At 33.1% G+C, this 12523-nt stretch overlaps 1 protein-coding gene across 1 annotated transcript; it reads right to left on the bottom strand.

Moving 5' to 3' along the window:
* Positions 1-1745: 1745 nt before the first annotated feature.
* On the bottom strand, positions 1746-12523 carry LOC138325306 (uncharacterized). The gene is made up of 4 exons (XM_069270867.1): positions 12041-12523; positions 10669-11380; positions 3490-3606; positions 1746-3063 (listed from the first exon to the last, which is right to left on the bottom strand). The coding sequence occupies exons 2-4, from the start codon at positions 10772-10774 to the stop codon at positions 2648-2650; spliced, it is 639 nt and encodes a 212-aa protein (XP_069126968.1). The 5' UTR covers positions 10775-11380; positions 12041-12523; the 3' UTR covers positions 1746-2647.

The raw sequence follows: 12523 nt of genomic DNA, 5'->3' as shown, positions 1-12523 counted from the left end.
ATACCACTATGAAAATAAAATCCGAGAATGGCGCGAAACCTCGACGTTAACGTGACGTCACAATAGAGACATTGACGTTGCGTATTGATTCGGAAAAAAATCCCTTGAAAAACCACTATAATGTTACATTAAACATAATTCATTTTATCAAATAGAGTATAAAATTAATTATAAGTATTGATGTCACTATTTTTTAATTTTATCGGGTTATGAAAAAAAAATTGTTTGCAAACTTTTGTGAGAATCCGCTACGCGGATTCACACAGTTTGCAAACAATTTTTTTTCATACCCCGATAAAATTAAAAAATAGTGACATCAATGCTTAAATGAAAACATTTATAAAGTATATATAGGATCTTACATAAGTGTTCATTTCATATGAGATTTGAGCCTCGGCGAGCAAACATTAAAACTTTGAGACGAGTTTCACAAAATCTCATATGAAATGAACACAAATATAAGATACTTTTTATCACATATCTACAAATACATACATAACAAAGAATTTAACGTCAAAATGTATTTCGAAAATCCAGCAGAGACCGCCATTTTGTCCCGCTGTCCTCGTAATCCTGACGTCACGTCATTTTTCCTGACGTCATTTTGTTGTTTGTGTCTGACGTAACAATGAATTTTCAGCCAATGAAAATCGCTCGAGCTCATATTACACTAGTGACATATGCAAAAATATTACACTGGCGAAATCACTGGATATCAGGCGGATTATGGGATAAATATATGTTAAGGACGTTGGTCATATTTTCCTTGACCTGTGTAATTTTCATTCAAAACGTTTGTAAACAAATTTTCTCAGGCGAATGATGATAGATGAAATTGGGATCAGCTATCAATGACGTTGTTTTATCCATCTTTGGTAGTATCTTAACCAAGCAAGGTATTTAGTTTAGGCATTTTACAGGAGTTGACGAGCACGGATGTTGACCTAGGAATAACTGCCATTGTCTTCTGTTATTACCTGTATATAGTAAGTTTGTCTTATTCTTACCGGCCTTTGTTTACCAGCTTAAAAGTTGACCAATGTGGATCTGTTAGATCCCTCCTGGATTGAAGATTGGACACTATTCAACTGTAAAAAAATAACCCACTGGAGTGGGTTACAATTGGAATGTACAATTCAAGAATGTGGCAACAGCTTCACTATTAATATAATTGAAAATTATAATTGTAAATTTTATCTTAAAGCTAGTTTTGATACGTTATCCAATCATCATTTTGATTATTAATTGCGGTCATATGCAAATATCACCATTATTTTTATAGGGGAAGACGAATTGTAAGTTTATATAACATGCAAATAAAACATGTTTAAATCAAAATCAATATAATTTCCAGAACACGATGTATGGTAAGAAATTATGTAACACGCACTTGATTCCGATTTATTCCATAATCGTCTGCTTGTTGTTTTTATAATCCAATGGGAAACTGTAGAGCGCTCTAAATTATAAATCTAATTATGGAAAAAGGTCCGTTATCGAGATACTTAAGGCATCACTCGGAATAGTTGGGTGCAAGAAAGTGAATACTCCTTTAAGTGATGTGGGTGGTTGAGTCAGCTTTAAACAGTAATGTATGCCTTTTACCTCCCAAATTAGTATAAAAACTCTTGTTGTTGTATCCAATGTTAAAGTATTGCCACATAATAAAACGTTACAATGCAAATGTGTTTGAGAGATCCTATTAAGAATTGTTTGTTGTGATACATTGAAAAAAAATGTTCTGATATTTTAAACAAAAACGTTTATTAAATTATTGAAGTGCATTATATGTATCATGCAAACTTTATTTGGTATCCCTCTTTTTCACATTCAGTAAATATTCCTCTTCCACTCAACTATGAATCCTTTCAAGAAAATAACAATTATGTGGTATATATAATGTACAACATGTACAACAAACATTTTTTCCTGAATTAAGGTAACGGCTATAATTTGTTATTTTAAGCTGATTTTTAAGAAATAAGCAACAAACTGATAGGAATTTTCTAAGCATTTGTATAAAATATTAACTGTACAGGAGGAATTATTTCATCAAGGCTGGCTTTTCTTCAATCACACACCATCATTTAAAACATCCCACTCACAAATGATATATACTGTACATACCACAAAGGTAAAGAATTGGGAGAGAGAAAGTACACACAAATTAGTAACACACAATTTTCTCTACGCTAAATTTCATCCACCAACATAAGATATCATTCAAAAAGTTTTCACTCACAAAACTGAAGATGCTTTACAACAAGGGTTAAACACGACCTACACAATGATATTATTTAAAATCGCCAAGTTCCTGAGTGAATCACCCAACACATAAAGTTCTGTAAGCGTACTCATTTTAGCGTTAGTTTTATTTTAGCGTTTTTCGTGCTGTTTTAGAAGCTAATTCATGAACAACTTGTGTTGTCTTTGAAGCGCTAATTCATGTTTACAGTATTGAACCACCGAATGGCGCTAATTTATATTTTTCGGTAAAAAATAATAAAGTACAGTTTTTGGCATTAACGCTTAAATTTAACTGCGCTGAAATACGTACATTTACAGTATATATTGCAACTGTAACATCGATTAAATATGGACGGATAAATCACGTTGAAACAACAATAAACAGTGTGTCGGCTTATTACTATTTCTTTTTGACAGTTTTTGCTGATCCAGTTCTTGTACTACTAGACGACTCCGAAGCGATCCTTTCACGGATAGCTTTAGTATTGGAAGGTAACTTTGATGTTAAATTCTCAGACTCTGCCCTTCGGAACACATGTTTCTTTGCCTGTCCATCAGTCCGTGGAGATCCTGTGTCTAAGTTGGATCTAGAGGTGGTCCGATAAGACGTGAAACTGCGCTGTTTCTGAGACAACGCCTTGCGTGGTCGTCTGATCGAGGGGACGTCGTCGTTATTCTCGTCATGTTCCTCCTCTGGTATTTTACTTGGTTTCGATGACATGTGTACAGGAAGTCTTAACTCACCAGACGATGTCTGGTCCAAGTCCTCAAACTCTATAGACTTTCTTCTGCCTCTCGCTTTTGTTGTCTTTTTAGCTGTTGTGAATTAAATCACAAAAAAACATCGTTTACACAGTTGATATATAGAAAGTGATCAAATAGGTAAAATGATAATGTCACTGCACCGTCGTCCATTCGGAGCAGACTTTGGATTAAAAAATGCAATAATTCAAGTTGAGCATAATAGAAATGATTGAGACCAACGGACGACTTCGAGTTAGATAAAGTGTTCAAGTAATTTAGTAATCGAGTTCAAGTTAACGAGGTCTGACTGTAATAAACGTATTTGTAAATGAAATGTCTCATTCTACAATGACCGCAAAAAATGGTAAGAGCTAAACTGTTTATAGTATTCAAAACTAAATGATAACGAAATGTCCTTGTGAAAACTATTGATACTGTATGGTTTCCTGTAAGTGTCTTATAACTTACTGATAATCTTATTTCAACAGACATACGAACCTTTATTTGATTCTACCATCTTCATCATTTCCTTGGCGAAACCAACATTGTGCTTCTTCCAGAATTTGATGAGATCTTTGAAATTTTCATCTTCCTCCTCTTCAACTATATCCATGTCTGCAACATTAGAAGTAGTGATGAGTTTTTCATTATATTGTTTCCTTGAATATTATCATAATGTTGATTTTCACATGAATTACACGCATAGTAAACACAATCTATTAGATAGTTCAGTATTTATAGCTAGTTGTAGTTATTGAGATAGAAAAGATCAAGGAAATCTCCAAGTGATGATGCCCTAGGGAAAAATGAAAAAAGTTTGAAAAAAGAACCCCTCCATCCACCACCAACCAAACACCAAATAACAATATCCCCCCTCCCCCCAAAAAAATTGAAGGAAAAGAAAAATAGAAAAGAAAAAAACTAAGAAAATCAAATCAACTACAACAGTCCCATACAGGAATAACGCAAAGATTCTTTGAAGTTAAAGTGAACAGTCGGGCAAGGATGGCTAAAGTCGATAAAAATGGTGTGAATGTATCCAGTATGATTTCTTATGAAATGGAAAAATAAAATCTCTCGTCAAAATTTGTCTGCGTACGAAGAAATTAATTTAAAGTATGGAAATTCTAAAACGTCCTCCCCCCCTTTTTTTTTCTAAAACGTCCTCCCGGCTCACTATGTACGTGGTTACATTTCCACGCAGCCTCGCTTTCAATGCTTATAACTTTTCTTTTCTAATGGTCAGAACGGGGAAACTAAGCAGAACTTGACCGTCGTATTAATATGTGAGAACTTTTGGAAGCCCAATGAACACATTTAGACTGGTTTTCTTTGCCCGACTATTCACTTTAATCATAGTAGTAATTCAAGATAGTCAAGATAAATCCTGATGTAAGCATTTCCCTAGTACAACACACGACATCCATCTTTAAGTATCATATATAGGTTTGGGCAATCAGCGAACACATGGAGAATCAAATACCGATTCATGCTTAATAAGGATCCAAGTTAAAGGAAACACATGGTTTTGCCAAATATAAACAAGACAGCAGTATAAAACCCCAAAGTTATTATTAAGGATTGTGAATAATATTGATATATAGATTATATTGATGCATCATGCAACACAAGAGATACTAGACGAATATTCCAAATTAAGATACTATAACGCAAAATTACAATTGAAGCAGCAGCCAAATAATAATGAAAAAAGGGTGAAACAAAAATAAATCATCAGTTAGGAGTAGAAGAGTTTGACCACCATAGGTTTCTGGAACATAATAATTTTGCTAAGTGGCGCAATATTTCTAACAGATGGGAACATTTGGGAAATATGAGAACAAAAATAAATGATCAATTAGGAGTAAATCTGTTTGACAGTATACCAAAAGTTTACAGAACGTATTCAATTGTGCTCTATGACGTAATTGTGTTGTCACTGTGCTTAGAGTCAACAGTACTGTTTTGGTTATGTGACAATAATTTAATTTCATATGTTTCTATTGGTTAGATCTTTGAGGTTATTTTTCCATAGACCGAAAGAATTGTACGTCACGTCTTATGACGTCATAAATGCAAAACGTTTTCACGGGGAATTTTAAAAGCGGCACAGTCATTGGCCAAACTGAATTATTGGATAAGACATACATGTGCCACAACTCAATTTGTTTTATTCTAAAAGTAAGTAAAATTATGGAATTTTTTTGACTAATTAGTACCTGATTGAGTTATCTGAGTTGAATTATAAGCATTATTCTCAATATCTTTTGGGGTTATGAAGTCATAGACAAAAAAAGGGCGGACATTCTTTTTCATACACGCTTCGCGTCTATGAGAAATGTCCTTCCGTTTTTTTGTCTATGACCTCATAACCCCAAAGATATTGAGAATAATGCTTTAATAATTCTCGAAAAATTACTTGTTGAATTAAAAGACGTTTTAAGTGTGTTTTTTAAATTCTTGAACATGATCGATCGTCTCCACCTGTCAATTTAATCGATTAATCATTAATTTGCGTCATTTAGAGGCAGATAACTAGTCAATTAATCAACGACATTTAAATTGCTTCTGAGACATGGAACCCTAATCTCCTAGCACTTACACCTACGTCGTCTATGGGGTATGAATTTACCATATCAGTGGCCACATAGAATAAAACATTAAAATGTCCTACACTGTTATTCAAAACGGCTGTTCCTGAAGTTTTAATGGATTTAGTATTTGTGTATCAGCTAGGTAAATATTTAAAGAAAGTCTAGCTCGTACTTCAAAAGTAGAGTGAAAGATTTTGTGAATGTCCATAAGATAAATAACCTTCACCATTGTTCCAGTCAATAGGGTGTTTAGATATACTTCGGGTATGCTCTCCGGGTCATAACATGTATTTCATGTCGAGATTGATATTCTTAACAACAACCACTTGCAATCGGAACTCTCCCTCATTTTACATGTGGGGGATAAGCTCTAATTGCACCGGTTTGGTCACGTAATTTCAATTTCATGTTTACAAAAAAAAATAGTTTCTATGTATGATAGATACCACGTCCTAAAAAAACCTAGTAAACTGTTTGGATTATAAAATTTGAAAATTGCATAATTCTATTGAAAGACATCGACTGCACGTATCAGAAATCAGAAAGTACAGTGCACGTTTCATTTGTCAAATAGGCAGATTCCGTACATGTTTGCATTTTGTTGCATTTTTCAAGGACAAATCGAGATGCTAAGGATAAGTATTGATAGTTATGGAGGTCGGGTCCGAAATAAATAATTAAATTATTGAATAAAATATCAATCTTATACATGATAATCTGTTATTTCTTTTACAAAAACAACTAGAAACTGAAAGAGAGCATGTAACGGAACGCAAAAACAATTTTTTCTGTACTTGCAATTCAAAGTTAAACATATCGTATGTATATGTAATGCATGTGCAAAGGTGAAGTAAGAACCTTTTAAAGTCTTCAAGGAACTTACTAAATATATAGTATTTAGTGTACAGATTATCAAATGACAAACACTACACATTTTAGATACGAATATTATTATTGTGTATAGATATATAGATAATTTCACGGTACATTTAAAAGTGTACTTAAACGTCATGGGCTTTAAAAGACATTACTAGTGAATGATGAACAGTATATAGAATTAAATATTAAATAACTACTCATAAGTTGGTTTTGTTTTTGTAACAGATGTGCCATTATATAGAGTCTACATAAAACAGAGCCTATCGGGGTTAAAATATTGATAGACAGGCCTTGTATTAAGGGAACTATTACAGACAACACTAGCCATTTCTATATGCTTAAGGCCATCAATGACTCATGAAATTGAATGAATGGAGCATATCTCCAAAGCTTGTATCATGGTGCCTGACAAAAGGGCAGTGAATGAGACGGAAATGAACATAGTGCTACCTGAAAGCATAATTAGACATTACTGATTGGCAATTAGATTGAATGATAAATATAACAGGTCGAGGTGGTCTTAACAGAAAAATTTACTTAACTATGATACCTATTAAGGCAAATATTGTATCGAGTCATGATATCAGCACCTCAGTTCTTTACGTCATCGATGATGAGTTCGACAAGGTTAACACAGTCTGGGTTTGTTAATATATAAATGTTTCCATATTTAGAGTTCATTTTACAATACAAAGATTTTAAAAAAATCCGTTTTTATACATGTAGTTCAGAAAAAAAGAGCTAAAGGGAACATGATAATTTTAACAAGGCTCGTACAAAACCATATGACATCATTCTAATTTAAACAGCTTTTCTGCAAAGGGATACGTCTTTTTCGTTTCGAACCAAACATTTTCTAGTGAATTTTGACGACATGCTAAAATTTGAGTACGCAAAACTAAATAATGATTATATATGTATGTTATAAGTAAACTCGCGTCAGCAATTTTTCCTCTTAGTCGAAGAATTGATTATCAAATAAAATAATCAGTTATATCTGAGTAATAAATAAACTCTCTTAGAAATAACAATTCATGAGGAAAATACCAATAAATTGATGATGGAAACATAATCAAAACAATGTAAAGATACTGACAAATAAAGTAAATATTGATAACAACATATTGACAATTTCTGAATCGCCAATACTTAAGGAATAGATACAATTTTACTTATAATGAAATATGTGATGAAAAACAAATGAACACCCCTGATAGTGTTACGTATGAAAGTAAAAGGTATCAGTATAATATATTTTGTCTCAATGTTCTTTAACTTCAAAATAAACAATGACAGGACCGTCATAATAAAATTTTAGAAATATCCTTTAGAATTGAATTTACATTAATTGATATGACGTCATGACGTCAGATTAATTTGTTTTGTTCGTTATCATAGCTTGACAAGATTTGAATTATTGTCTATTACTATTGAGCTATGTAGTCTATTAGAACTTGCTGATAATAGCCGTGCTATTATATTGGGTAAATTTGTTTATTTAACAATATGATCATACATCATGCTTCCTTTACTCTTTATCTTGATATTGTACAAAGATAAGGATTACAGAAGTTTCTTATATTACACTTTTCTTAAGCTTCCTTTTAAGAAATCAAAGTGGTACCTTGAAAACTAAAAAAATAAAAGACAATGATGTTATGTAATTATGAAAGAATATGAAGAAATTAGTGTCCATGTTCCTTTTTCATCAGCTGTTTCACTATAAGTTGACCTGTATCTTTATCTTTTTTGACTTTGAGTAAGTATTGGCGCTTCAGAATCAGAATTAGAATCTACAAAAACATGTGTTAGCTTGTCATTAATTTAACAGTGTAATTCACAAAGATATAATGTAATCACATCCAAGTAAAAGTTAGGAAGAAAATATTTGAACCCAAGCTCGTTTGTCCTTTGATCGAAAATGCATTAATACTAATTAAAGTTACATGACGTGGATGTCAACAATGATATATGTTCTATCGATAGTTTGACTGACAAGAAAGTCACATGTTATGAACTCCACATAGCTTAACGAAAATATTACACTTATATTAACATAACTCAGCTCTAAAAGTAAATGTTTGTGTATATGTAAAACACGGGAAATGCATTGACTTTATCTGATAGAGACATTTTTGAGATAGCGAGTATGCTTGGATAGCTCACCAGTTAATAACAAATGTGAATTACACATCAAGGTATAACTAAATACCCGACGCTACAGCAGGCACAAACACGAGACCTTATGTATGCATGTACTTTTTATCTTGGCCTGGAAGAGTATTGAATTTCCTTAAGGGAAAAAAGCGTTACGACACAATTTTTTTTTTCTAATAAAACCGATTAGAGTTACAAGGTCTTTAATGTATTTAAATTCCAAAAAGAACAATAGTCTTTTTCCATACATTTCGACATTGATCAATGGAAATTACAATATTTGTATTGAAAAAGCATTCCACAATAACGAAGAAGAACGAAAAAAAAACTGAACAAGGGTTTAAATGACGATGTTATTCTAATCTGATATCTTTGACATTTGACCTCAATCCGTTATTCTCGAATATTTGCATATCCTGCCGCCAATCACTAATTACTTTCATTAGAAGTGGTGGGTACATTATCAGAAACCAATCAACAAAACATTCATGACTAAACTTGACACATTTGACCTTTTGACCGCGGGCAATTTCTCTCTGACCTAAATTCCTGCGGTAGGTGTCGTCGATGACGCTTATTCTTCAGAATTTCCCGGTTCTGTTTTCCTATTCTCTATATATTAGATTTCATTTTAAACGTCTCCTAGTATAGAAGAGCATTGAGAAACCATGAATTGCCAAGTCAAGAAAATAGCGTCTTCTGATTGATTGAAATTTAAAAATTAGCTGATTTTAATTAAGAAGGCGTTTGACGGGATGCCGAATGCAATGGTTGACATTGTGAACGATTGAAGAACATGAGGCAATGGTCACCAAATACAGTTCCCAGCTATTATTTTATCGAGTGTTGAGATGTAGTTGCTGTATTATTCGAATAATGGTGTTTTTTTGTATTGAGAGAAATATAAACCAATTGAGCCTTTATTTTTACCAACAACGAAAAATAAATAATGCAATAAATAAAACGTTTTGATACAGGACATCATTATTGATTGCTTTGGCAACTTTGTATTCATTATCACGTTGCTAGCGGTATTTTAAAAATAGAATAACTGGAATGAATGGTTTATTTTACTGAACTTCGACTTAGCAATCATTGCAAATTTCAGCATAGACAAAGCCCTAATACTGTCCATCTTGATGTCGTCTGATGTATACAGACCCTTGCTGTCATAACCGTAACCACAGGGCTGTTAATACTGTATTTCAATGTGAATATATAGAGTGCTAGGTAAATGTTGTAAATGTGAAATGGTATGATTACCCTGTCAGAAATATAGACTGTCCCAGACCTAATGATTTAAACCGGTATGATTTAACACGTGTCCTCGTTACATATCCTAATAATACGATCGGTGAAATTGTTCGATCCGCGTAACTTCTTATTTAATATATGTCCTTGAATATGGCAATCGAACATTGAACTAATTCAATTAAAGTTCTTAAGCTCAATTAAATTTATATACAAACGTATATCTGTTACAGCAATTATAAACATACTATAATTAGACAGACAAAATGAAATAAACAGAATGACTTTAAAAGATAATTACTCCACAATATTTAACACTTATTGACCTAGGCCAAATTATTTTGATGGAACGGATAACATGGTAAGATATTGTCTAAATACACATAGATATAAACGTGTTTTGAATACTACAATTGCACTATTATTGAAACTAGGGACAATACAGATGCATTTATTTTCTAATACACGCCCGTAAAGTTAATAGTTTTGACCTTCGGTCACTTCAGGAATGTGCAAGTAAAACTAAGGATTTAAAGTGCAGATGATAAGAGGCGTCCAAGCCAATTAAAAAAGAGACCTACAATCTGTTACAATTTCTGATAAAGAACGATTTTTATTACTTTAGATTTTTGAAATTGAGTACATATTTTTTTCTTTTAAAACAACCTATTATTAGAATAACGTCAAAGCGGAAAAAGCAGGTTAAATAAAAGTGACCCAAGTTTTTAAGTTTAAGCACCACCCGAAAGACCTTGACATAAACATCGCTATGATTACCTTGACATTTACAACTCACCGTCTGCTGTTGGTTTCTGTCCTTCCTTAACTCGAATACGACTCATCCGTCGTCTGAGGGCATCATACTCTGTATCTAATCCTAACTGGGCCTTTGGTTTCGCCATTTTATCACAAGATATATATCACACCAGTAAAACGATATTTAATACTTTATATCGATACAATTTCGTTGAAAATTACTCCAAATATTGTTTGGGCTGTGAAAAGTGACGTGACTTGGATTACAGTCCCAATGTCAATACGACGCTTTACATGCACTAATCACACGCCTGTACATCTCACTTTTTATACTCAGTTTTGTATATCACAATGGTCAGTGCTTGGTCAATCCAACTGGAGTATTAATCATTGTTAAATACCGTCTAGGAGACAAAGTAGATCTGTGTTAAATACGGTTGTCCTGCTGTCGTCCTACTTTCAATATAACTCGATGTGTATTAACTGTGTCCACTACCACGCGAAAAAACAATTTTACGACCAATTGCCCACGGAGAAGATATGACCAGGACTCTGACCTTATAAGCACTTAATCATTCTTCAGGTGGAACAATATTATCTCTTATCATCAACGATTACATGTTACAAGTAAGTGTTGTTCCAAAGGCTATTGTTGTGAGGTTTGAGCGTGTATATCTTGACACATTATCAGCTTGTTTTGTGACCTTGGTCCAGTTGACGTGAAATGTTTAGGTACACTGTCTGAGGACTCTCTGTAAAAGAATAATTAACACAGGTTAAACTCCTTTGGCATTGTTGCTATTATTGTTGATAATATTAGTATTTTGATTTTCTAATAAATGCCGATTTAATTTCAATTGTCGATTCAAAGTGAATTATGTGAACATATCTACAATATTCTGAAAAATAAACACTATACGGTTAATATTTAACGAAAACATTACTATTTACATTCATACACTACATCATATGTATCTATAATCAAGCATTTCCCTTTACCAATCACAAACCAATATAAAATTTTGAAGGGTTTAATATAAACAAACATGCCCAATTAATTTTAGATTAATATGCTTTTGCATTCCTATTTGTAGTTTGAATTCACCTATTCATTTGAGAATCTAACATGCTTGTATGTTGTCAAAACGCCAACGATTTTTGTTCCACGGCGAATGAAAAGAATGCTAATTATGTTTTCATTTCAATACTGTTTATATATTTAAATTCTATCAGATATAAAGAAATACAACTGGTTAAAACCATGCGCAAATACATTTTTATTTCAAGTTCAACGTTATTTAAATCAAAAGGAAAATCTCTTTGCCAATAAGAATAATCGTAAACAATTGATGTAAATAATTATGTTCCATTTATCATAAACTGTTCATGTGTTTATATGACAAGGTACTTACCAGGGGTCCCTGCCGAGTGTGTTGATTCTGGCCTCCGTCTTATCGCGGAACTGAAGCAGGCCGGCCAGTCCGCTCTTAAACACTGATTGCACTTATCACTAACTGATTACATTATTATAAAATATTGTTAAAACTTTCACCGGCAGGTATCTACACCTAGAGCATACGTCACTGACGTAGTTAGGGGATAGTTTTACACTCGGATTCTAACAATTCACCCTCTCCAATAAACAATGTTGATTGTCAATGACCCGACCGTTAATTGAAAACTTCAGTAAATTGTGGCCTGTCAAATCCTGCGGTGTCGAATAGTGACGGTATTTTCCGGACGCTCTTTCCGTCAGTTCGGTATTTCTGAAAGAGACTCTTGATTCGCGGGTGATCGTGACACGTAGCGTTGTTGAGACGGCCTTGGGCTGTCGTTACCACTTTTTATCCTATGTATGGTATGTTTCCATCAGAGATTTCATTGTGCAACCCTTT

This window comes from Argopecten irradians, chromosome 1 (genome assembly GCF_041381155.1).
Source record: "Argopecten irradians isolate NY chromosome 1, Ai_NY, whole genome shotgun sequence".
NCBI lineage: Eukaryota > Metazoa > Mollusca > Bivalvia > Pectinida > Pectinidae > Argopecten > Argopecten irradians.
Note: the sequence above shows the minus strand (reverse complement) of the source record. Positions and strands in the feature narration are given on the sequence as shown.

Excerpts from the sequence above, each read along its gene's own strand:
- LOC138325306 (XM_069270867.1), bottom strand. The coding sequence starts at position 10,774 with ATGGCGAAACCAAAGGCCCAGTTAGGATTAGATACAGAGTATGATGCC. Across the intron at positions 3,607-10,668 it reads ACAGAAACCAACAGCAGACG|ACATGGATATAGTTGAAGAG; the intron begins GTGAGTTGTAAA and ends CTAATGTTGCAG. Across the intron at positions 3,064-3,489 it reads GATGGTAGAATCAAATAAAG|CTAAAAAGACAACAAAAGCG; the intron begins GTTCGTATGTCT and ends AATTCACAACAG.